This window comes from Nerophis ophidion, linkage group LG16 (assembly GCF_033978795.1).
Source record: "Nerophis ophidion isolate RoL-2023_Sa linkage group LG16, RoL_Noph_v1.0, whole genome shotgun sequence".
NCBI classification, from domain to species: Eukaryota; Metazoa; Chordata; class Actinopteri; order Syngnathiformes; family Syngnathidae; genus Nerophis; species Nerophis ophidion.
In genome coordinates, this window is record NC_084626.1 from 42,888,467 (window position 1) to 42,916,341 (window position 27,875).

At 37.0% G+C, this 27,875-nt stretch overlaps 2 protein-coding genes across 3 annotated transcripts in view; one reads left to right on the forward strand and one right to left on the reverse strand.

Moving 5' to 3' along the window:
- Nucleotides 1-3,876: 3,876 nt before the first annotated feature.
- On the forward strand, nucleotides 3,877-16,294 carry psmd6 (proteasome 26S subunit, non-ATPase 6). The gene is made up of 8 exons (XM_061875261.1): nucleotides 3,877-4,145; nucleotides 7,618-7,823; nucleotides 9,918-10,063; nucleotides 10,127-10,346; nucleotides 10,405-10,513; nucleotides 13,679-13,847; nucleotides 15,954-16,031; nucleotides 16,113-16,294. The coding sequence occupies exons 1-8, from the start codon at nucleotides 4,001-4,003 to the stop codon at nucleotides 16,207-16,209; spliced, it is 1,170 nt and encodes a 389-aa protein (XP_061731245.1). The 5' UTR covers nucleotides 3,877-4,000; the 3' UTR covers nucleotides 16,210-16,294.
- Nucleotides 16,295-16,309: 15 nt separating this feature from the next.
- Nucleotides 16,310-27,875, reverse strand: part of LOC133535427 (ataxin-7) — a 127,633-nt gene continuing 116,067 nt past the window's right edge. For both annotated transcript variants that reach the window (XM_061875259.1, XM_061875258.1), the window contains 2 exons: nucleotides 24,809-26,588; nucleotides 16,310-16,757 (listed from right to left, as the gene is read on the reverse strand). In XM_061875259.1, coding sequence (XP_061731243.1) covers nucleotides 26,571-26,588 — 18 coding nt within the window. In that variant the 3' untranslated portion in view covers nucleotides 16,310-16,757; nucleotides 24,809-26,570. The remainder of the gene's footprint in view (nucleotides 16,758-24,808; nucleotides 26,589-27,875) is intronic.

A 27,875-nucleotide genomic window follows, 5' to 3' on the forward strand; every position in this document is an offset into this window, starting at 1 on the left:
CAATTGCAAGAAATTGAGGGATTTCAACATCTACGGTCCATAATATCATCAAAAGGTTCAGAGAATCTGGAGAAATCACTCCACGTAAGCGGGAAACCAACATTGAATGATGGTGACTTTCGATCCCTCAGACAGCACTGTATTAAAAACCGACATCAATCTCTAAAGGATATCACCACATGGGCTTAGGAACACTTCAGAAAACCACTGTCACTAAATACAGTTGGTCGCTACATCTGTAAGTGCAAGTTAAAGCTCTACTTTGCAAAGCGAAAGCCATTTATCAACAACATCCAGAAACGCCACCGGCTTCTCTAAGATGGACTGATGCAAAGTGGAAGTGAAGTGAAGGGAATTATATTTATATAGCGCTTTTCTCTAGTGACTCAAAGTGCTTTACATAGTGAAACCCAATATCTAAGTTACATTCAAACCAGTGTGGGTGGCACTGGGAGCAGGTGGGTAAAGTGTCTTGCCCAAGGACACAACGGCAGTGACTAGGATGGCGGAAGCGGGAATCGAACCTGTAACCCTTAAGTTGCTGGCACGGCCACTCTATCAACCGAGCTATGCCGTGTTCTGTGGTCTGTTGAGTCCACATTTCAAGTTGTTTTTGGAAATATTCGACATCGTGTCATCCGGACCAAAGGGGAAGCGAACCATCCAGACTGTTATCGACGCAAAGTTCAAAAGCCGGGCATCTGTGATCGTATGGGGGTGCATTAGTGCCCAAGGCATGGGTAACTTACACATCTGTGAAGGCACAATTAATGCTGAAAGGTACATACAGGTTTTGGAACAACATATGCTGCCATCTAAACGCCGTCTTTTTCATGGACGCCCCTGCTTATTTCAGCAAGACAATGCCAAGCCACATTCAGCACGTGTTACAACAGCGTGGCTTCGTAAAAAAAAGAGTGGGGGTACTTTCCTGGCCCGCCTGCAGTCCAGACCTGTCTCCCATGGAAAATGTGTGGCGCATTATGAAGCGTAAAATACAACAGCGGAGACCCTGGACTGTTGAACGACTGAAGCTCTACATAAAACAAGAATGGGAAAGAATTCCACTCTCAAAGCTTCATTAATTAGTTTCCTCAGTTCCCAAACGTTTATTGAGTGTTGTTAAAAGAAAAGGTGATGTAACACAGTAGTGAACATGCCCTTTCCCAACTACTTTGGCACGTGTTGCAGCCACGAAATTCTAAGTTAATTATTATTTGCAAAAAAAGTTTATGAGTTTGAACATCAAATATGTTGTCTTTGTAGCATATTCAACTGAATATGGGTTGAAAATGATTTTTAAATCATTGTATTCCGTTTATATTTACATCTAACACAATTTCCCAACTCATAAGGAAAAAGGTTTGTACTTCACCGAGTATTATTTATTTATTTTGTTATTTCTATTGTGATTACTTATGGAATATATGGTTCAACATGTTTGAAAAACAGTAGGAAGAAGTAGAGCTTATTTAATCTTACTCCTTTCCCACGTCAGAGCGCCCACAAATATATACATTAATTCAGTGGTTCTCAACCTTTTTTCAGTGATGTACCCCCTGTGAACATTTTTTTTAATTCAAGTACCCCCTAATCAGAGCAAATCATTTTTGCTTGAAAAAAAGAGATAAAGAAGTAAAATACGGCACTATGTCATCAGTTTCTAAATTAATAAATTGTATAACAGTACAAAATATTGCTCATTTGTAGTTGTCTTTCTTGAACTATTTGAAAAAATATATATATAAAAATAACTAAAAACTTGTTGAAAAATAAACAAGTGATTCAATTCTAAATAAAGATTTCTACACATAGAAGTAATCATCAACTTAAAATGCCCTCTTTGGGGATTGTAATAGAGATCCGTCTGGATTCATCAACTTAATTCCAAACATTTCTTCACAAAAAAAGACGTCTTTAACATCAATATTTATAAAACATGTCCACAAAAAATCTAGCTGTCAACACTGAATATTGCATTGTTGCATTTCTTTTCACACTTTATGAACTTACATTCATATTTTGTTGGAGTATTATTCAATACATATATTTATAAAGGATTTTTGATTTGTTGCTATTTTTAGAATATTTGTAAAAATCTCACGTACCCCTTGGCATACCTTCAAGTACCCCCATTTGAGAACCACTGGATTAATTCACTGACCTTCTTTACAGCAAAATATCAAAATTACATCTGTGAATGAGTAACAAAACAGTTTTGTAATATGTACTTAATTAATTCAGTCATTATTAACATGCTAAGATGAAGAATATCTTATTTTCAATAAGTTTGAAAGTGTTTCTCATAATTATTCTTCTTTGTGCTTTGTACACTGCAAAAACTGAAATCTAAGTAAGATGAAATATCTGAAATAAGGGTGATATTTGCTTATTTTCTGTCTGGTAAGATAATTCTTCTCACTAAGCAGATTTTATGTTGGAGTCTTTTACTTGTTTTAAGGGTTTTGCTCTCAATGATCTCAGTAAGATATTAAAGCTTGTTTCCGACATTTTATGACCTATTTTGAGTAAAATATGCTTGAAACTATTTTTGTCCAAGTGTCCAAAACACACCCAGCAATGGTGCACAGGAAAGCAGGGAAGAAGAGGGGGAAAAGGCGGCCAAAATGTTCAAAAGTCCCAATTGTGTCCAAAATACCTCCCCGGGTTCCAGTCCCATCAGTCCCGCCGCCGGCCACACAAGTCCTGGGATACAAAAATTGTCCAAAACGCACCCAGCAAAGTCCCACGGGAAGTAGGGGGGGAAAATGAGAAAAGTCGCCAAAAGTCCCCCAAAATTTTCTAAATACCTACCCAGGTTCGAGTCCCAACCGGGTCCGAGTTTGAGTGCACACTCGAACTCGGGTGGGACTTTTTGAACATTTCCCCGACTTTTCTCACTTTTCTCCCCACCTTCCCGTGGGACTTTGCTGGGCGCGTTTTGGACATTTTGGGCATCCCGGCCGACGGCGGAACTTGTGGGACTCGAACCTGTGTAGGTATTTTGAACATTTTTGGGACTTTTGCTGACTTTTCCAACTTTCATCCCCTCTCCCCATGGGACTCGGCTGGGTGTGTTATGAACATTTAGGGCATCCCGGGACTTGCGCGGCCATACATAAGATTTTATGTTAGAGTGTTTTACTTGTTTTAAGTGTTTAGGTCCTAAATGATCTCAGTAAGACATTACAGCTTGTAGCTGAGATTTGATGGCCTATATTGAATAAAACATGTTTGAAACGAGAATATCAAATGTTGCAAAGCTGTGTCATCAACACTCACAAGTATAAAACTACTTTTTAAAGTAAGAATTTCTTATTTCAAGAATGTAAAACAAAATCATGACTTTGACACAATTGTTTCTCATATTAAAACAGATGACAGCCAAATAGATTTTGCTGTTTTTTTTTCAATGAAACAATAGAAAATACGTACTCGTATACTGTAGTAGTACACTTGTTATTAGTGAGAATATACTTATTTCGAGGTATTTTTGGGTTCATTGAAGTTAGCTAATTTCACTTGTTTTGGAAAGTCTTGACGAGCCAAATTTTCTTTTTCTATTGGCAGATAATTTTGCTTAGTTCAAGTAAAATACCCCTCATTTTTGTGTTTTTTTTTCTTGTTTTTGAACACTGACTTTTTGCAGTGTAAGCACTATTAATTTAAACATTCTCTTAAACTGGATCATATCAGTACAATGTTTAACTTATTTTCTTAATCAATTCCATAATTTAATTCCACATACTGAGAATTGCGATTCGTATTCGAATCGATTTTTCCCACACCCGTATTAATAATCTTAACGGTATTTCAAGTGAGTTGCTGTTCCGTGGTGCGGCCAGCAGGGGGCAGTAAGCAAAACATGGTCTTGTTTTCCCTCCTCGTTGACTGACAGTCGGGCGGAAACACCGAGTCATCGTTGGCTAGCATCAAACCTTCCTCCTGCTCTGCCTGAAGAAATTTATTTATATTCATTTAGTGTCCACTTTTAGACAAAATGCCGCTGGAGAATCTCGAAGAAGAGGGTCTGCCCAAGAATCCCGACCTGAGGATAGCACAGCTGAAGTTCTTGCTGACCATGGACGGCCATCGCCAGGATGCTAAAGTGAAGACGGAGCTGATGGATGCTATTAAAGCTAACAGTGAGTTAGCATCACTATTTATCTTATTTTAAACTTCACACACAATATAAACATATTCAAGTGTTATGTATGTTGTCTAACTGTTTTAATAATAGTAGGACTACGTTAAACGCGGTGTGATAATTCATACTAACAGCAAGCACATAACCGATAATTAGGACGCTAGCTTGAATAAAAAGTATCATTTTATCACGCAGTCACTCAATAAAACTTGTCGTCAAAGTTCATTTAACATGTAACTTTAGATTTTGTGTCACAAAATCAATAGTTGGTCAGTTTTGTGAAGTGATAATGAACGATTTGGAGCACAAACCCCATTGCGATTTTTTTCTCTTCAAATCGCGATTCGATTCGCGATTTTATTATTCATGAAAATGTATAAAACAGAGAAAATAACGAGTAACTTCGACTGGCAATCAAAATATTCTTGTCTCAAGGTGCCACACTAGAACAGTATGGAATAATCAATAAGTCAATCAATCAATGTTTATTTTATATAGCCCTAAATCACAGGTGTCTCAAAGGGCTGCATAAACCACAACAACATCCTCTGTAGTGCGTACATAAGGGCAAGGAAAAACTCACACCCAATGTGACGTCGGTGACAATGATGACTATGAGGAAACCAGGGGACCGAAAGCAATGGATGTCGAGCGGGTCTAACATGATATTGTGAAAGTCCAATCCATAGTGGATCTAACATAACGGTGAGAGTCCAGTCCAAAGTGGATCCAATATAGTAGCGAGAGTCCCGTCCATAGTAGAGCCAACAGGAAACCATCCCAAGCGGAGGCGGATCAGCAGCGCAGAGATGTCCCCAGCTGATAAACAGGCGAGCGGTCCATCCTGGGTCCCGACTCTGGACAGCCAGTACTTCATTCATGGCCACCGGACCGGACCCCCTCCACAAAGGAGAGTGGGACAGAGGAGAAAAAGAAAAGAAACGGCAGATCAACTGGTCTTAAAAGGGGGTTTATTTAAAGGCTAGAGTATACAAATGAGTTTTAAGATGAGGCTTAAATGCTTCTACTGAGGTAGCATCTCGAACTGTTACCGGGAGGGCATTCCAGAGTACTGGAGCCCGAACGGAAAACGCTCTATAGCCCGCAGACTTTTTTTGGGCTTTAGGAATCACGAATAAACCGGAGTCCTTTGAACGCAGATTACTTGCCAGGACATATGGTACAATATAATCGGCGCGATAGGAATAAACTGTGTGATGTATTGTGTTGTAAATGTCCTCATGTTCAAAATAAACTAAGAAAAGAAAGAAAGTTGTGTTAAGTGATAGTGTTGAACTATTTTGATCACAAACCCCATTGCGATTTTTTCTCTTCAAATTGCGATTCGATTCGCGATTTTTATATTCATCAAAATGCATAAAACTGAGAAAATAACCAGTGGGAGAAGCCATTTTACTTAGACTGGCAATCGATATATTCTTGTCTCAAGGTGCCACACTTTAGACCAGGGGTCACCAACCTTTTTGAAACCAAGAGCTACTTCTTGGGTACTGATTAATGCGAAGGGCTACCAGTTTGATACACACTTAAATAAATTGCCAGAAATAGCCAATTTGCTCAATTTACCTTTGATAAATAAATCTATATACATAAAAAAATGGGTGTTTCTGTCTGTCATTCCGTCGAACATTTTTTTTTACTTTTACGGAAGGTTTTTTGTAGAGAATAAATGATGAAAAAAACACTTACTTGAACAGTTTAAAAGAGGAGAAAACAGGAAAAAAATGAAACTTAAATTTTGAAACATTTTATCTTCAATTTCGACTCTTTAAAATTCAAAATTCAACCAAAAAAAAGAAGAGAAAAACGAGCTAATTCGAATCTTTGTGAAAAAATTTAAAAAATAATTTACGGAACATCATTAGTAAATTTTCCTGATTAAGATTAATTTTAGAATTTTGATGACATATTTTAAATAGGTTAAAATCCAATCTGCACTTTGTTAGAACATATAACAAATTAGACCAAGCTATATTTCTAACAAAGACAAATCATTACTCCTAGATTTTCCAGAACAAAAATTTTAAAAGAAATTCCAAAGACTTTGAAATAAGATTTAAATTTGATGCTACAGATTTTCTTGATTTGCCAGAATAATTTTTGTGAATTTTAATCATAAGTTTGAAGAAATATTTGACAAATATTCTTCGTCGAAAAAACAGAAGCTAAGATTAAGAATTAAACTAAAATCTATTTATTATTCTTTCTGATAAAACAAATTTACTTGAACATTGATTTAAATTGTCAGGAAAGAAGAGGAAGGAATTTAAAAAGTAAAAAGGTATATGTGTTTAAAAATCCTAAAATAATTTTTAAGGTTGTATTTTTTTCTCTAAAATTGTCTTTCTGAAAGTTATAAGAAGCAAAGTAAAAAAAATAAATGCATTTATTTAAACAAGTGAAGACCAAATCTTTAAAATATTTTCTTGGATTTTCTAATTCTATTTGAGTTTTGTCTCTCTTAGAATTAAAAATGTCGAGCAGAGTTAGACCAGCTTACTAGTAAATAAATAACATTAAAAAAATAGAGGCAGCTCACTGGTAAGTGCTGCTATTTGAGCTATTTTTAGAACAGGCCAGCGGGCGACTCATCTGGTCCTTACGGGCTACCTGGTGCCCGCGGGCACCGCGTTGGTGACCCCTGATGTAATATTATTATCCTATATAATATTTCAAGTAACCGTTTAAAATGATATAAAACGAATATATAAACATCTAATTATAATGTAATATTATTATAATAATGATAATGCGTGTTAAAAGGATATCAACTTTTCTTTTTCATTACTGTAGAATTGTTTAGCATTGTACTGTAATAGGAAGGGAAATAACTTTATCCTAAATAAATATACAAAAAAACCCATTTTAATACATCGAATCATTTCTGTAAACATAAATTTTACTTCAATAAATATTGCACATCTTAAAGTGCATTTTTTTCCCCCAGTTGGAAAAAAGGTGGGACGTTGTGTTTTTGTTTTTTGCCTTTACCAGACCACGGCAATCTCGCTCGTTCATCCGTGTTGATGGGCTCATATTGCCCGTCCGGTTTGAAGCTGAAATATTACCGCATCGGGACATATGGCTGAGTAGTCATTTTTTCTTCCTAATTTTTGTTACTTTTCGGCACTTCTTACTGGCATGCTTCCTGTGTGTGTAAAGTTGGCGCCTTGCTCTCCGCCCACCGAGACAAAAATATGGAATGACTGCGCTTATTTTGTTTTACTTTAAAAAAAAAAACATGCCCAGGTGTTGAGATCGATCCACAGAGTGAGACATCTTCTGTTTGAAGCGAGAGGCGAATGAACGCAATTGGCAAACATGTCTGTCACTCAATTGTTAGTGACGGCGGGGGAAAAAATAACCCCGGTTATTTATCGCACTAATAAAAACCTCAATGTCGATTAACCGTGCGGCCCTATTGAGTGATGCATATTTGTGTCGTCTAGACATGGCCCCCTACTATGAAAGCCTGTGCAAGGACCTCAAGTGGCAGCAGGAAGGTGACCTGCTCAGCAAAATGAAGAAGGCCAACGAGGAGGAGCTGAAGAGGCTTGACGACGTGTTGGAGGATGCTGAGAAGAACCTTGGAGAGAGCGAGATCAGAGATGCCATGATGGCCAGAGCCGAATACCTGATCAGGATCGGCGACAAGGTAAATACCTCACAGAACATTCGACACGCTCCAAATACAGAAAGGATCCAGCAGTACAAAACACACAAACACCATTAAAACAACTGCATGGGAAAGTGTTACAATCACATCAAAACAGCAATATCAAAAGCAAATGCAAAAGAAAAATGCTGCAAAATAGGGCTGGGCAATATGGCCTTTTTTTAAATATCTGAATATTTTTAGGCCATGTCACGATACACAATATATATCTTCATATTTTGCCTTAGCCTTGAATGAACACTTGATGCATATAATCACAGCAGTATGATGATTCTATGTGTCTACATCAGTGGTTCTTAACCTGGGTTCGATCGAACTCTAGGGGTTCGGTGAGTCGGGCTCAGGGGTTCGGCGTTAGTCAATACACACCCAACTCATCGTGTACATAAAAACTTCTCCCTATCGGCGTATTACGGATACGGCAACAGACTGATTTGCAGGTGTGTAATTTGTTGTGAGTTTATGCACTGCGTTGGTTTAGTTGTTTGAACAAGGTGATGTTCATGCACGATTCATTTTGTGCACCAGTAAAAAACATGGTAACACTTTAGTATGGGGAACACATATTCACCATCTATTAGTTGCTTATTAACATGCAAATTAGAAACATATTGGCTCCTTACTACTTATTAATGCCTTATTCGGCATGGGCTTATTATAACCCTAACCCGAACCCTAACAAAATAACTCTAAATTAAGTCTTTGTTACTTAGAATATGTTCCCCATACTAAAGTGTTACCAAAAACATATAACTTTGTCTTGAATTAAAAAAAAAAAAGGAGGGTTCGGTGAATGCGCATATGAAACTGGTGGGGTTCGGTATCTCCAACAAGGTTAAGAACCACTGGTCTACATTAACACATTCTTCTTCCTACTGCATTGATATATATGCTACTTTTAAAAGTTCATGCAGAGAGGGAAATCACAACTAAGTCAATTGACCAAAAGGGTATTTATTAAACAGTTATTAAGCAGTGGCACAAACATTCATGACAGAAAGTGCAAGATTGTCAGAGACATTTTTAAACAAACTATGAGTGCATGATGTCACTAAGATGACATCGAAATAACACTAAATTAAAGAGCACTTTTTGTACAGAACGCCACTACAATAGTTTGAAACAAATAAAGTGCACTTTTGTGCATGATGTCACACAAGATATTTCAATAAGTGTCAAATAAAAATGAGCTGCATAATAGGAAATCAAACAGTGTATGTCCTTCACTATGTGGTAGGTTCCTGCGGACGTTTTCTCATTCTGTTGTTGACTATTTTTTTCATACGGTGTTGATGTAGAAATGATTGCTTCGGCATTTTGTTGGGTGGCACCGGCCGGAGATGTTGATGTGCAGTTTCAAGCACTCTTCATTCTCTAGTGGGTGACTTTTCAAATGATGCTTCAAATTAGCAGTGCCGCTACTTTTTGTAGCAATGCTTTTGCTACATACTTGATATATTACGGTTGTCTGTTCAACATTTTCCCACTTGAAGCCAAACCATTGCCAGACGACGGACCCCCTTCTGTTTTTCTTGGGGATTAATTCTTCCTTCATTTGTCACCAGATCTGCACCTTCTATCTCTCGTATTACCACTTGCACAGCACGGCTAGCATCACAACTAACGTTACTCATGTCGCTACCTCTCTCGTGACAGTATGTGATGTATGTAAGAAGGTGCGCTTGTTTTATGTCTCTGTGAGAAGCAGAGACAAGAAAGAGTGAGAAGAGCCTGTAGTGTAATGCCTGCAGCTAAAAGCAACTGCGTGAGAACGTATACTCCAATATCATGATATAGTCATTTTCTACATCGCACAGAGTCAAACCCGCAATATAGAGAGTATATTCCATATATTGCCCAGCCCAAGTGTACCCTGACATTTTTGTACCACTACATCCCCTGGTCTTTAATTAATTGTGTCTTGAGGCCTATTTATATTTTAATTTCAAAATACAGTTTTGACTGTCAGAAAACTGAGGATAACATGGATTGAGGATAAAAGAATAGCTCTAGTTCTCTGGTTCTGCACGCACACATGTGGAAAAAGTCCACGTATGCCTTGTGCCTCCACAGGAAAGCGCCCTAACAGCCTTCAGGAAGACCTATGACAAAACCGTGGCCCTGGGTCACCGACTGGACATCGTCTTCTACCTGTTGAGGATCGGCCTCTTCTACATGGACAGTGACCTCATCACACGCAACTCCGAGAAAGCCAAGAGGTGATGTCGCATTTTTTGTTGCATTTGTCCCTCAAATTGATCCCACCTCCTCTCCTCCTGCAGCCTGATCGAGGAGGGCGGTGACTGGGACAGGAGGAACCGGCTGAAAGTCTACCAGGGCCTGTACTGCGTGGCCATCAGGGACTTCAAGCAAGCCGCCGAGCTCTTCCTGGACACAGTCTCCACCTTCACGTCCTACGAGCTCATGGACTACAAGACCTTCGTCACCTACACGGTCTACGTGTGCATGATCGCCCTCAAACGGCCGAACCTGCGTGAAAAGGTGCAGTAGGAGAACATGTCTCTTGCGGTCTTTAGATGACGCCCATGTTTTGTTCCAGGTAATAAAAGGAGCGGAGATCCTGGAGGTGCTGCACAGTCTGCCTGCCGTGCGTCAGTATCTTTTCTCCCTCTACGAGTGTCGCTACTCCGTCTTCTTCCAGTCTCTGGGTGAGAATCCTTTCACCTTTTTTGTTGCTTCTAAGTACCAAAAGGTCCGGGCTATAAAGCACACCGGTATTTAAGATGCACCCCCCAAATTATAGAAGAAATAAACATGTGTACATATATTAGCCACATCTGACTTTAGGCTGCAGATATATATACCGTCACGAAAGATTTTCTAAATGTTTGTATACATAATTTCATTGTTTCCAGACGGTGTCTGTAACATGGCAGTAAAACGGCAAAATCAAACAAAACAGAAGTCATGGTCATGGACCCACAAGCTTCTGGAGCTCGTTCTCCAATCAGCTAAACAGACTCAATAACTCCTCGGAGACATTTTGGTCAAAATGTACGAAACTGAAACAATACAAGAAGAATGCAATTGTAAGTTAACAATAGAGATGTCCGATAATATCGGCCGATAAATGCTTTAAAATGTAATATCGGAAATTATCGGTTTCAAAAAGTAAAATGTATGACTTTTTAAAACGCCGCTGTACGGAGTGGTACTGAAGCAGTTGCTTCTCCCAGTCAGTAGCCCCTCCCCTCTCCCACACACAACACAGGTTGTGTGAGAGGTTTACTGGCGACGCTTGATGACCTCATCAAACCGCCGCGACTGGAGCATAACAACAACAAGAGTGTGTTGTTGCCGGTGCTGTAGCCATGCCTAACAAGCCATTGAGCTCGGTGGCTGACGAGCGAAACCACGTCTATGGTTTGGGATTTTTTTAAAAGTGTCTCTGACGGATAAAAAACTGGCAATTTGCAATGACCGCAACAAGTTGGTTATGTGAGGAGGAACCAAGACGTCTTCCTTTAATACCAGCAATTTGATCTCCCACCTCTTCAAGAATCATGAGGAGATACACGATGAATACAAGCGGAAGAAGGATGAAAAGCGAACACCGAAAAAAAGTAGTACCACACAGTTGTGGCTGTAAGACTCCACAGAGAAAAAACAAAAATAAGACAAAAACCAACCCGAGGCGAAAGCTTACGTTGTGGTCAGGGACAACGCACGACGGTGGAGTTTGGTGTAGTTAGTCTGGCCTGCATGGTGCACACTTTGCAGCTTGCAGTGAGCGGAGCTGTCCTGTCTCAATGCAGCATTTCAGAAGCTCTGACTGACTGCTGGGCCACTTCAAGCACTCACCACATATTTTTGAACACTTTAATGAGTAGGACACTTTGGGATCCCCAATTATTTTAGTGTGATTTGTTTTCAAGTGTGTTTAAGCTCAACAAATAATAATGAATCAAAATCCAAAATTAAGGCTCCAATTATTATATAATCTCAAATAATCCACCTAAAAAAGTTATTGGGTGAAAATATTGCATATTTTGTCTTTTTTCTATTTTTTTTCCTAATGTTGATCTAGAGATTTAAAACTTGCATAATAATAAAAATAATAATACTGAATAATGAGACATTTTTAGTATTCTTTTTTACCAAAACCCTTTGGGGTCCCCGGGATCATAACTGAGTGGAGGCCTAAATGTATATTTTTTTATACATATATTGTATTGGTTTTTAAAATAAAAATTATGAAGATGGCCCCCGCTGGCTTTGATTTTTTAGTGTGAAGCTATGGCGTCACATTAGTGCCAAAAATCCAAGCGCATAAAAACTGTTATCGTGCGCTGATTCTCCACTTCGCGCGCGTGTGGTGCGCGCTTCGTCTTTTTGCGCGCGTGTGGTGCTTTTATGTGCGCTCTCGGTCTGGCATCTCTCCTCGCGCTCTCATGTTTGTTTTGGCACTTTGGGGGCAGGAATGGTTGGACAGCCCCTTCTTTCTGATTGGCTCTGAGCGCTGTCAGTCAATGACAACGTGGCGGCCATCTTACCTCAGGTAGCTGGCCACGCCCAGTACATACTTGTCAAGAAACATGTACTATTTAAATAACCATAACTTGCTCAATTTTCAACTCATTTCCAAACGGTTTGATTTGTTATAAATGTCAGGTTTTCACGGGGCTATCATGGCTGAAAAAGTAAGTCTTACACTATTATCTCTCAGATTTAATTTGCTTAATGTATGGAGCTAGCTTTTTTTGTTGTTTTTTTAAATACATATTTTTAACTCTGCCATCTGTACTGGTCTGGGCTGATGTCTAATTTTCCATAGTTTGAATTGTTTGCAGAAGCTTAAATACTTTTTATAGTAATATTAAAACCATATTCATTAATTGTATTGATAACCTGTCATTCATTATTCTACTAAAATAGTAATAGCAATCATAACATCAATAATAAGACCCATATGCAAATCATGTGGTCCTGATATGAAGTACGCATAGCTAAGTGGGTTCGGGTAGACTCTGGTGTAAACCTAAAGTAGATAGAGGAAATAAAATTAATAGTCCCCCATTGTGGCATACATTCAATATTTACATATACAAATATTAGATAAATAAAAATATTTTTTAAAACAGACAAGAGAGGAAAGAAAACATATTTGAAAATATAATTTCCATCATTGACATGTGTGGACTGGTTGTATGTGTATGAAAATAGATATATCTTGACACTTAATTAACTATGTGATGTTCTCTCAACAGATGAGACATTACCTTCTTCAAAGACTTTTAGATACAATTCAATTGGCATTTTCCACAACTCCACTAAATGTGGACTTTTTAGAATTTGTTTGTCGACAAGAGCTGTATTATTTTGATACATATTGATGATGACCCGCCCTGCTATACTTCTGATTGGCCCTGAGCGATTTTCGCCTGACCAATCAGAAAGGAGGGGCTGTGTAAGAATAACTGCCCACAAAGTGCCAAAACGAAGACGGCGCGCACGATAACAGTTTTTATGCGCTTGGATTTTTTTCACTAATGTGACGCCATATGAAGCCCTCAGTGGAAAAAGTTTGGACACCCCTGAGTCAAAGGCTCAAAACAGGAGGCACATTTTCAACTCGCAGTGAGCTAACTCGTCCAAAAGATGGCGCCACAGTACAAACAATAACACACCATATCAGCGTCTCTGTCAGTGTAATATGAACATTATTTGTTGAATATAAAACATTATGACCGTTAGAGAAGAAAATCAGCCTCACAGTTTTATAAACCGCAGTGTGGGGGGAAAAAGTAGCGGCTTATAGTCCAGGAAATAGGATGTGTGTTGATGTTTTCCACGGTGGTGTTTGTGTTGCACAGCCACGGTGGAGCAGGAGATGAAGAAGGACTGGCTCTTCGCCCCACATTACCGCTACTATGTGAGAGAGATGAGGATCCAGGCCTACAGCCAGCTGCTGGAGTCCTACCGCTCCCTCACCCTGGGCTACATGGCCGAGGCCTTTGGCGTCAGCACCGAGTTCATCGACCAGTGAGTACACACCCACCTTTATTCTGCTCGCCATGAGGGGGCGGAGCTTACAGCATCACTGTCACTATAGCAACTCACTGATTGCTCCCTCTCTCTCTCTAATTAATCACAATTACAACATTATAGGGAACCTAACTATTATTAGCAATTATCTCAGGGCTGTCAAACGATTCAAATATTCAATCGTGACTAATCGCAGTTTGTTCCAAATTAATTGCCTTTGATTGCAGAAAGAGGTAGAATGTTTGGTCACCAAAAAGTGAGCCTTAGACAGAAAAGTTACATTTTTTATTACCATGACTGGACAACAAAATTGCGTTAATGAAATGTTTTTAAACAGCTCAACACAAAAACGACAAACATGTATTTTTTTCTACAAGCTTAAGGTATTTTTAAGCAGTCGGGAGAGTGGCTGTGCCAGCAACCTGAGGGTTCCTGGTTCAATCCCCACCTTCTCCCATTCTAGTCACGTCCGTTGTGTCCTTGAGCAAGACACCACCCTTGCTCCTGATGGGTGCTGGTTAGCGTCTTGCATGGCAGCTCCCGCCATCAGTGTGTGAATGTGGAAATATTGTCAAAGCGCTTTGAGTACCGTATTTTTCGGACTATAAGTCGCCGTTTTTTTTCGTAGTTTGGCCGGGGGTGCGACTTATACTCGGGAGCAATTATTAACACGTTACCGTAAAATATCAAATAATATTAAAGCTGCAAGCAGCGTAGGACAGGATTGATTGGGCGGCTGCCCCCGCAACCCAAGCTCGGATAAGTGGTAGAAGATGGATGGATTATTACCCAGAGGAAAAAGTTGTGTGTTATACATCAGTTATGTGTTGTGTGCTATACATCAGTCTCATAGTAATAACAGTTGTAAAGTGGCTTGGGTATTTTATAAGGACGCCTTGGTGCCGCCATTTTGAGACTCTAATGTATTGTGAATAGAAGGGGGGATAGCAAACTTCCTGTTGATTTTAGCTGGGGGTGACCACTGTGAGACCTACATTGGGGATTTTGTTTCATGTGTGTATGACAGTCCTACGGGGAGTTAGAAGCAGTTTTGTCTGAGCAGGAAGCCGCCATCTTGTAACTGCAGCAGCGCAGAGGTTCTTTGCGGGCTCATAAAATCAAAACCGGAGCAGTAATTAAAACTCTTTCATCAACGTTTAATCAAAAGGGTTCAATCTCTCTCCTGTAATTATTTGAAGCCGACACGACCACTTTTGTATTGAAGGGGGAACTGCAATCTTCCTGTTGATTTTAGCTGGGGGGGTGTCAGTGTATGAAATACAGGTCTAACTTCTTCTTTCATGTTTCTACGACATTCCTACTGGAAGTTAAGAGTCAGTTTTGTCTGTGTTTCCTTCCTAGGGGGCGCTAGAGCGCAATTTTGAGCTTTGGGGTTTGGTTTTTTGATTAGATGGCAATTTTCGCCAGTCCTGATGTGTCAAATTTGGTGAGTTGTGAAGCATGTTAAGGGGTCAAATTACATCTAATAATAATAAAACCTTAGAAATACAATAGGTTTGTCCCAAAGAGACATCACACCGGTCTCTAATAACAATCACTTACTTTACTTTTTTGCTCCACAAAAATCGGCTGATACTGATTAAAACCTAATCTATTACGTTAATATTTAATACCATAATAAAAAGTACGGATATCACTTCATCTTCATCACTTCTAATAGACTCAAAAACTCCTTTGTCCCACACGCCATTAGACTGTAAACGCCTCTCTGGGGCGGGGGATGCAAAACAATAACAGTGCAATACGTTTTCATAACATGGTCACTACTGCCTACTTTGTCTTGTTATATTCTTATTTTACTGTTATATTTTTATTCCCATTGTTGCTTTTTCTTTTTTATTCTTGTTGTAATAATTATCTATTGTGTTTCCATTTAAACCCCCATTATTTACTTTTTACTTTTATTTAAATTGATCTCAACTCTGTACACTGCTGCTGGAATTTTAATTTTCCTGAAGGAACTCTCCTGAAGGAATCAATAAAGTACTATCTATCTATCATCGTCCAGCCCCGAGTCCGATACCGCCTCAGACCTGATATCAAAAGTTATTTTCTTCAGTGCCTTCAATCTTGTGTCCTCAGGGAACTGTCTCGCTTCATCGCTGCAGGACGCCTGCACTGCAAGATCGATAAAGTCAACGAAATCGTGGAAACAAACCGGTAACATTCCTCACTTTTCTTCTCCTTTAAGGGGAAAACCTCCTCATCCTTTCCTTTTTTTTTTGCTCTCTCTTCTCCCAGACCTGACAGCAAGAACTGGCAGTACCAGGAGACCATCAAGAAGGGGGACTTGCTGCTCAACAGAGTCCAGAAGTTATCCAGAGTCATCAACATGTAAACAAAGTGCTTTTTTTCTTACACTTCCTAGTTTGTTTGAGAAATGTGTAAATAATAATAAAAGGTTTGACTTACTGTTTGAGGAAGGAGGCAGAGACCTGTTTTCTTCATATAAATAGTATAAATTATTTTATTTACAGAAACTTGTTACAAAACAAATATACTATACAATCTTTTTTTTTTCCTCTTTAAATAGTATTTCTAACATGTTTGTTCATGAGTGACGTAGCAGCCAATACAACAAAAGTCCAGCTGAAAATGATTCATCAGGAAAAAAAGAAAACATCACAGGCTTTTTTTTTTGTGTGTCATGAGCTGTACTTTTCATGTTCACATTCCAAGTCCACAGTTCTGATGAAGGAAAACTTACTTGCACTCCAGCTGAGGTGAGTGGAGTGTGAAGCAAACAAAAAGTTGTGATGGACAACTCCTGAAGACCAGACCACAGGGCTTTAACACACCTTGCCATGTTTCATACTGCCAGTAATGATGTGTCGATACCACAACTTGATGATCACAATAACCATACTTTGCTCCAAGGGCCACATGCTGAAAGGTAGAAGTATATTTGGATGTAAAAATGCAAAAACAGCTTTGTATTTTACATGAGTAAGTATAATATTAGAATATTTTAGCTTTTTCTCATTGCTTGCTGATTATTTCGCTCTTTTTTGCTAACATTTTTTTTTTTTACCATTTAAGAAATAAAATAATTAACCTGAATGTTTAACTAATTGACCTAAGCATATTATTATTTATTAAAATATTTTAGCTTTTTCTTATTATATGATGTTTTTTTCCCCCTACATTTTTAGTATTTCTGTTTAACCATTCCATGGATGGAAGGGCATTTAAAAATAGAAGAAAAATAACCGGTTTGTTAACTACTTGACCTTAGTATATTATTTTTTGTTACAATATTTTAGCTTTTTCTCATCACGTGCTGATTATTTCACTCTTTTTTTCCTTATATATATATATATATACATATGTATATATATATGTGTATATATGTATATATACATATGTATATATATATGTATATATACATATGTATATATATATGTGTATATATGTATATATACATATGTATATATATATGTATATATACATATGTATATATATATGTGTATATATGTATATATACATATGCATATATATATATATATGTATATATACATATGTATATATATGTGTATATATATATGTATAGATATGTATATACATATATATGTATGTATATATGTATACATATATACATACATATATATACATACTTATATATATATATACATGTACATATATACATACATATGTGTATATATATACGTATATATATGTATATATATGCATATGTATATATATACATATATATATGTATATATATTTATGTATATATATGTATATATACATTCGTATATATATATACATATATATATGTATATATACATATACATACGTATATATATATATACGTATATATGTCTTGATTGGATTATCCGGAGAATAGTGCTCGATACCGTGGTAGAGCGCAATATGTAGGTGTGGGAAAAAATCACAAGACTACTTCATCTCTACAGATCTGTTTCATGAGGGGTTCCCTCAATCATCAGGAGATGTTAAAATCTCCTGATGATTGAGGGAACCCCTCATGAAACAGATCTGTAGAGATGAAGTAGTCTTGTGATTTTTTCCCACACCTACATATATACGTATATATATGTATATATACATACGTATATATATATACACATATGTATATATATATACATACATATATACATACATATATACATACATACATATATATATAAATATATACACATATATGTGTATATATACATATATATACATACATATATATACATACATACATACATATATATATACACACATATATATATACGTATATACATATGTATATATATACATATATATATACGTATATACATATGTATATATATATACGTGTATATATACATATATATATAAACATATATATACATATATATATGTATGTATATATGTGTATATATATATGTATATGTGTATATATATATATGTATGTATATATGTGTATATATATATGTATATGTGTATATATATGTATATATATATACATATATATATATATGTATATATAAATACATATATATATATGTATATATATATACATATATATATATATGTAGGTGTGGGAAAAAAATCACAAGACTACTTCATCTCTACAGATCTGTTTCATGAGGGGTTCCCTCAATCATCAGGAGATGATGATTGAGGGAACCCCTCATGAAACAGATCTGTAGAGATGAAGTAGTCTTGTGATTTTTTCCCTCACCTACATATTGCGCTCTACCACGGTATCGAGCACTATTCTCTGGATAATCCAATCAAGACATATATATATATGTGTATATATATATATATATATATACATATATATATATATATTTTTTACCATTTAAGAATAAAATAAAAAATAATCCGATTGAGTATTTGACCTAAGTGTATTATTATTTATTAGAATATTTCAGCTTTTTCTCAGTATGTGATAATTATTTCACTTTTTTCCCTAAATTTTTAGTATTTTTTTAAACCCTTTAAGAATAAAATAAAAATAACCCGATTGTTTAACCACTTGACCTAAGTACATTATTATTTATTAGAATATTTTAGTTTTTTCTTATTATATGATGATTATTTTGCTCTTTTTTCCCTACATTTTTAGTATTTTTGTTTAACCATTCAACCCCGGAGGGAATAAGCGGTAGAAAATAGATGGAAGGGCATTTAAGAATAAAATAAAAATAACCGGTTTGTTAACTACTTGACCCAAGTATATTATTTATTAGAATATTTTAGCTTTTTGTCATTACGTGGTGATTTCACTCTTTTTTCCTTATGAATATATATATTTTTTTACCATTTAAGAATACAATACAAATAACCCGATTGTTTAAGTACCTGACCTAAGTATAATATTAAGTATTTTATTTTTCTCTTTACGTGCTGACTATTTCGCTCTTTTTTTCTTACATTTTTAGTTTTTTTTTTTTTTTACCAATTTAAGAATAAAATTAAAATAATCCGATTGTTGAACTATTAGACCTAAGGATATTATTTATTAGAATATTTCAGCTTTTTCTCAGTGTGTGCTGATTATTTCAGTCTTTATTCCTTATATTTGTATTTTTTTTTACCATTTAAAAATATAAAAATAACCCGATTGTGTAAAAACTTGACGCAAGTATATTATTATTTATTAGAATATTTCAGCTTTTTCTTATTGTGATGATTATTTTGCTCTTTTTTTCCACCACATTTTGATTTTTTTTAACCATTTAAGAATAAAATACAAATGACCCGATTGTTTAACTACTTGACCTAAGTATAATATTATTTATTACAATATTTTAGCTTTTTCTCATTATGTGCTGATTATTTCGCTCGTTTTCTTAAAAATTTTTTTTTACCAATATAAACACAAAATAAAATAATCCGATTGTTTAACTACTTGACCTAAGTGTATTATAATTTATTACAATATTTTAGCTTTTTCTCAGTGTGCTGATTATTTTGCTCTTACATTTTTAGTATTTATTTTTACCATTTAAGAATACAATAAAAATAACCCGATTGTTTAACTACTTGACCTAAGTGTATTATTATTTATTAGAATATTTTAGCTTTTTCTCAGTGCGTGCCGATTATTTCGCTCTTTTTTTCTTACATTTTTAGTATTTTATTATTTATTCGAATATTTTAGCTTTTTTTCAGTGTGCGCTGATTATTTCGCTCTAATTTTCTTAGTTTTAGTATTTTATTATTTATTCCGATATTTTAGCCTTTTCTCAGTGCGTGCTGATTATTTCGCTCTTTTTAAATATAAATGTTCAGTTACACTTTTAACAATGTTTATTATAGCTGTTGTAATTTTTCTAATTAATTCATAAGTTATGTTTTTTTTTATTAACTATCTAAACTTTGTACTCTGTTTTTTTATTATATTGAGAGCTAAACTTTTTATCTAAACTTTTCTACTAAGGTCAACACAGGTGAGTTGGGACTACTTGATATTTATTTAAAAAAATGCTAAAAATCGATATGATATGTATTTAAAGACTTTGTGTTACAGGTGACTTAAGTACATTATTTTAGATATTTCTCAACAGATTCCAATTTTGCTCTTCTTTCTTACATTTTTACAGTTATTCTTTTGAAAATACACGGTTTTTTGTTATATATATATATTTCAGCGGACACGTTATGTATATTTGCACTAAGTATCGGCCTGAATGGTGTCGGATCGACAAGAAAACGAGTGGTATCGCATATCACTACCGGGCAGCTGCCAAACTCCAAGTATTACCACATTTCGGATTCACAGGCAGACTTGAACGCAACACTGAACATTCAAGTTAGTTTAAAACAAAACAAAAACACTACTGTCCTCAAACAGGGTGAAACGAATTCAGGCACTTTTCTTAATTTTGATATTATTTTTCAAAAGCTGTGGGTTCAAATGACTTGTTTTGGCAATGACGACGCACGCGCACGCCAAGTGACGTCAGCCGCCCGGAACACCAGCTTTTGCAAAGTCACGTGATAGAGCCGCGGCTCCTGATTGGCTCACACAGCTACGCCAGGTGGCAACGTAAATGTTTCGTGAATGCAAACACGTGACTTGTGATAAAGGTTTTCGCCGTCAACACGAACGTGCTTCAGTGGAAACAACGAACGAAAGAACGTAGGCTTCTCAGTCTATACACACACACACACACATATACATATATATATATATATATATTATATATATTATATATATGTGTGTAGTGTATAAAGACATGCACGTATTGCAATACATAGACTTGGCAGTGAAAGACTTGATCAGATTCTTCCTAAACAAATAAGGACTCTTTTTCCAAAAACGGTACCCAAAAATGTTTGCGCGTACAAAAAACTGCCTGTGCAAAAATACACATTTCATTTATGTACAATTCCTTAACAAAATACGTCTTCTCACGTTCGGGACTTTGCAACTACCAGCGGGGTTTGGGAGCTAGAGTTGTTGTTTAAGGCTTCGTTCACACTGCAGCTTAATCCCTTTTTGTTGTCTTATGCCACCCCTAACTAAAAAAAGAGGATTTTTGATACGAAGTATGCTAAACTGTCATTAGCATGCTAATGTTTTTTTTGTTTTTGTTTTTTAGCAGATTTTGAATGTTTAAACCTAAAAAAATGATGGTTTGTCAAGCCAAAATACTAATAATTAACATGTATAAGTATTTTTATGCTAGCGTCTCTTATTTTCGCATGCTAACCTTTAAACTAATTTTGTATGTTTCAAATTGAAATTAAGAATTTTTTTTAAGTAGTTTTTTTTTAGCTGATTTTGAATGTTTAAACCTAAAAAGAAAACATGGTTTGTGATAACTGTGCTGTTAAGCAAAAATGTTAATAATAAACATGCTAACATTTTTTTATGTAGCTTCTCTTATTTTCGCATGCTAACATATTGTGCTAACCTTTGTGCTAATTTTGTATATTTCAAACTAAAAATTAGAATTTTTGATAGCCGGCGCCATCTCGGAATTTAATTGTTTTTATACTTAGAAATCATACATGCTAAGGTTTTTTTATGCTAGATTCTGTTATTTTTGCATGCTAACATCTTATGCTTACCTTAATGTTGTATGTTTCAAACTAAATATGAGAGTTTTTGATAGCTGGCGCTCGCTTGGAATTATTAACATGCTAACATTTTTATGCAAACTTCTCTTGTATTTGCATGCTAACAACTTATGCTAACCTTATAGCTAATTTTGTATGTGTCAAACTAAAATTGAGGATTTTTTAACAGTTGGCTTCATCTTGGAAGTTTGCTAAACTCTCATTAGCAAGGTAATGTTTTTTTGTTTTGTTTTTTTAGCTGATTTTGAATATTTATACCTAAAAATTATGGTTTGTCAAGCCAAAATACTAATAATTATCATGCTAACGGTTGTTATGCAAGATTCTCTTATATTCACAGGCTAACCTTTTAGCTAATTGTTTGTTTCAAACTAAAAATGAGGATTTTTGATAGTTGGCGCCATCTTGGAAGTTTGCTAAACTCTCATTAACATGCTAACATTTTTTTTAGCTGATTTTGAATGTTTAAACCCAAAAACATCAAAGTTTGTGATAACTGTGCTGTTAAGCAAAAATACTAATAATTAACTTTAACTTTACACTTTGAAGTAAGCTAAAGTCTATTTTATTAGCATGTTAATATTTTAGGTTAGCTTTTTAGCTAATTTTGTTTGTTTGTACTTAGAAATCATACATTTTGAAGTATGCTAATGTCTCTTATATTAGTTGATTAGTATATAATTCTTTAGGCTAGTTTTTTAGCGGATTTTGTTTGTTTGTATTTAGAAATCATACATTTTGAAGTATGCTAATGTATCTTATTTTAGCATGTTAATGTTTAAGGCTAGCTTTTTAGCAGATTTTGTTTGTTTATACTTAGAAATCATACATTTTGAAGTATGTTAATGTCTCTTATATTAGCGCGTTAATAGTTTAGGTTAGCTTTTTAGCAAATTTTGTTCGTATATACTTAGAAATCATACATTTTTAAGTATGCTAATGTCTCTTATATTAGCATGTTAATGTTTTAGGTTAGCTTTTTAGCAAATGTTGTTTGTTTATACTTAGAAATTACATTTTGAAGTATGATAATGTATCTTATATTAGCATGTTAATGTTTTAGGTTAGCTTTTTAGCAAATTTTGTTTATTTATACTTATAATTCCTACATTTTGAAGTATGATAACGTATCTTATATTAGCATGTTAATGTTTTAGGTTAGCTTTTTTTGCTGATGTTTGTTTATGCTAATGTCTCTTATAGTAGCATGTTAATGTTTTAGGTTAACTTTTTTAGCAAAGTTTGTTTGTTTGTTCTAGAAAACACATTTTGAAGTATGCTAATGTCGCTTATATTAGTTGATTAGTATATAAAGTTTTAGGCTAGCTTTTTAGCTAATTTGGTTTGTTTCTATTTAGAAATCATATATTTTGAAGTATGCTAATATCTCTTATATTAGCATGTTAATGTTCTAGGTTAGCTTTTTAGCAAATTTTGTTTGTCTGTACTTAGAAATCATACATTTTGAAGTATTCTAATATCTCCTTTATTAGCATGTTAATGTTTTAGGTTAGCTTTTTAGCAAATTTTGTTTAATTATACTAAGAAATCATACATTTAGAAGTATGCTGATGTATGATATTATCATGTTAATGTTTTAGGCTAGCTTTTTAGCTAATTTGGTTTATTTTATTCTTAGATATCATACATTTTGAAGTATGCTAATGTCTTATATTAGCATTCTAATGCATTATACTAGCTCTTTACTTTATTTTGTTTGTTTGTACTTAAAAATAATACATTTTGAAGTATGCTAATGTCTCTTATATTAGTTTATTACTATATGTTTTAGGCTAGCTTTTGAGCTAGTTTTGTTTGTTTATACTTAGAAATCATACATCTTGATCTATGCTAATGTCTCCTATATTGGCATATTAATGTTTTAGGTTAGCATTTTAGCAAAGTTTGTTTGTTTATACTTAGAAATCATACATTTTGAAGTATGCTGAAGTCTATTTTTTTAGCATGTTAATGTTTTAGGATAGCTTTTTAGCAAAATTTTTTTGTTTGTACTTATAAATCATACATCTTGATGTATGCTAATGTCTCTTATATTAGCATATTATTGTTTTAGGTTAACATTTTAGCAAAGTTTGTTTGTTTATACTTAGAAATCATACATTTTGAAGTATGCTAAAGTCTATTTTTTTAGCATGTTAATGTTTTAGGATAGCTTTTTAGCAAATTTTGTTTGTTTGTACTTAGAAATCATACATTTTAAAGTATGCTGAAGTCTCTTATATTAGTTAATTAGTGTATATAATGTTTTAGGCTAGCTTCTTAGCTAATTTGGTGTGTTTACACTTGGAAATCATACATTTTGAAGTATGCTAATGGGTCTTGTATTAGCATGTTAATTTTTTAGGCTAGCTTTTTTGCTAATTTTGTTTGTTTATACTTAAAAATCATACATTCTAAAGTATGCTAAAGTCTCATATTAGCTAATTGTGTTAGTTTGTACTTGGAAATCATACATTTTGATTGAGTTAATGTTTTAGACTAGCTTTTGGGCTAACTTTGTTTTAGACTAGCTTTTGGGCTAACTTTGTATGTTTAAAAGTTAAACATTATGGATTTGGATACTTTTTTGTACTGAACGGCCACTAAAAAGATTGAATTTGACTGAAAAATCTGAATGGGACTTTGGACCCTGCAGTGGGAACGCAGCCAATGGGGTGGGGGGTGGGGGGTAGGGGGTCTACACTCGTCCCGTCAAGCCGTCCGCATGAGTCTGGTAACCGCCGAGCCGCTCTAAAGGTCTACCGAGCACAGCCGGATTTGGGACTTTGGACCTCCGCAGTACAAAGGTTGGCTTCAAAATGAAAGTCCAGTGTTTTGGGGTCCTGCTAAACCACTAACAGGAACAACAAACATGCATAAGGTTTTCCTCCAGTTAAGACGTACCATACCTGATTCCCTATGGGGGGGAGGAGGAGGGGAGGGGCCGGGACGTACAATTCACATGTCGATTCTCCGCCGTCACATGGCGGCAACGCCTAGGACTCCCTTCTCGGCGTGGACACAGGCAATGCACCATGGGTAGTCGGCAAAGCAGCTTTGGGGGCGTGGGGGGTCTTAAGTGCTGTTCACAGTTGGGGGGTAGGGGGGGTCTCACCGTGGCCGGGGGTCCGCACGCCGTGAAAAGTATAAAAAAAACGGTCCGGTCAGGTGACCCCGTTCCACAAAGACTCTTTTGTAAGTTCAGTGTAAAAGCTCCTAAGGGGAAAACAAAGGTAAAAAGGTAACACTTGCATAATAATGCTTGAGGGGAGGGGACGGGGGGGGGGGTTAAGCCAAAAGAAGCAGAAAAAAAGGAAACGGGGCGGATGAAGCAAAGCGATTGTTTGTGGGTGAAGTGGAACATTTGATGCTCCTCCTGCCATCCTGTCAAGGCTGCTGAGATCAGGCTGGGGGTGAAAGTCAGAAATTCCAGTAGTCAGCAGATTCTGACTTGACACACACACACACACACACACGCAAACACACACACTTGTAAGGTCTCTCTCTCTCACGCACGCAAACACACACACACACTCACAAGGTCTCTCTCTCACGCACGCACGCACGCACGCACACACACACCCTTGTAAGGTCTCTCTCTCTCACGCATGCACGCAAACACACACTCACAAGGTCTCTCTCACACGCACGCACGCACACACACGTAAGGTCTCTCGCACGCACACACGCACTCACACACACACACGTAAGGTCTCTCGCTCGCACACACACGCACGCACGCACGCACGCACGCACGCACGCACGCACACACACGTAAGGTGTCTCTCACGCACGCACACACGTAAGGTCTCTCGCACACACACGCACACACACACACACGTAAGGTCTCTCGCACGCACGCACTCACGCACGCACGCACACACACACACACACACACACACACACACACACACACACACACACACACACACACGTAAGGTCTCTCTCACGTACGCACGCACGCACGCACACGTAAGGTCTCTCTCACGCACGCACACACACACACGTAAGGTCTCTCGCACACACACACACACACACACACACACACACACACACACACACACACACACACACACACACACACACGTAAGGTCTCTCGCACGCACGCACGCACACACACACACACGTAAGGTCTCTCGCACGCACGCAGGCACGCACGCACACACACACACACACGTAAGGTCTCTCGCACGCACGCACGCACGCACACACACACACACACACACACACACACACGTAAGGTCTCTCACACGCACGCAAGCACGCACGCACACACACACACACACACACACACACGTAAGGTCTCTCGCACACACGCACACACACACACACACACGTAAGGTCTCTCGCACACACGCACGCACGCACGCACGCACACACACACACACAGAAGAGATGGGCTTGTCGCGGTCCAACATGTCCAGCATCCAATCATCTGGAAGACCTCACAGAACACTGGGACAAGACCCAAGACCCCCCCCATGGAGACATGGCTTTGGGACACGACAGCACGGACGTCACTGGCGCTCCGGATCATCTCCACCCTGAGGATTGTGGGAAAACTTGAGAGTAATGTGGGTTTTTCGTCAAAGAAGGCCTCGTACGGTCCGGAGCTATGCCCCGCCCACCGTCCCTGGCCGCCTCCGAAGGCGCCGCAGGCGCACACCGCCGTCAGGGGCGAGCCTTCGGCTGCAAGAAGAAGAGTACAAAAAGCCAACCTGTCACCTGGGTCTTTTTGTGTGAGCACTTAAAATGCAACCATTAACAGTAATATCCATCCATTTTTTTACCGCTTGTCCCTTTCAGCTGCACTCGGGCGAAAGAACCTCAACATTCACACATTAGGGCCAATTTAGTGTTGCCAATCAACAATAATAAGTAGAGATGTCCAATAATATCGGACTGCCGATATTATGGGCCGATAAATGCTTTAAAATGTGATATCGGAAATGATCATTATCGGTTTCAAAAAGTAAAATTGATGACTTTTTAAAACGCCGCTGTGTACACGGACGTAGGGGGAAGTACAGAGCACCAATCACATAATATCTACAGCTTTTCACACACAAGTGAATGCAAGTCATACTTGGTCAACAGCCATACAGATCCCTTGCAGGGTATGAGGTGGGGTGTGTGTGTGTGTGGGGGGGGGGTATATTATAGAGTCTCGGATGAGTTAGTGCTGCAAGGGATCTGGGGATTTGTTCTGTTGTGTTTATGTTGTGTTACGGTGCGGATGTTCTCCCGAAATGTGTGTGTCATTCTTGTTTGCTGTGGGCTCACAGTGTGGCACATATTTGTAACAGTGTTAAAGTTGTTTATATGGCCACCCTCAGTGTGACCTGTATGGCTGTTGACCAAGTATGTCTTGCGTTCACTTTTGTGTGTGTGTGTGTGTGTGTGTGTGTGTGTGTGTGTGTGTGTATGTGTGTGTGTGAGGAAAGCCGTAGATATTATGTGATTGAGCCGGCACGCAAAGGCAGTGCCTTTAAGGCTTATTGGCGCTCTGTACTTCTCCCTATGACCGTGTACCACTCAGTACAGCGGCGTTTTAAAAAGTCATAAGTTGTACTTTTTGAAACTGATACCGATACTTTCCGATATTACTTTTTAAAGCATTTATCGGCTGATAATATCCATTTATCGGCCGATAATATTGGCAGTTCGATATTATCAAACATCTCTAATAGTCATTGCGGGGGGTTGAGGTTGGGGTGTGTGTGTGTGTGTGTGTGTGTGGGGGGGGGTAGACGGTAGCAGGGTAAAGGGGTTCTGGGTATTGTTCTGTTGTGTTATGGTGCAGATGTTCTCCCGAAATGTGTTTGTCATTCTTGTTTGCTGTGGGTTCACAGTTTGGCGCATATTTGTAACAGTGTTAAAGTTGTTTATACGGGCACCCTCATGGCTGTTGACCAAGTATGACTTGCATTCACTTGTGTGTGAAAAGCTGTAGATATTATGTGATTGGCACTCTGT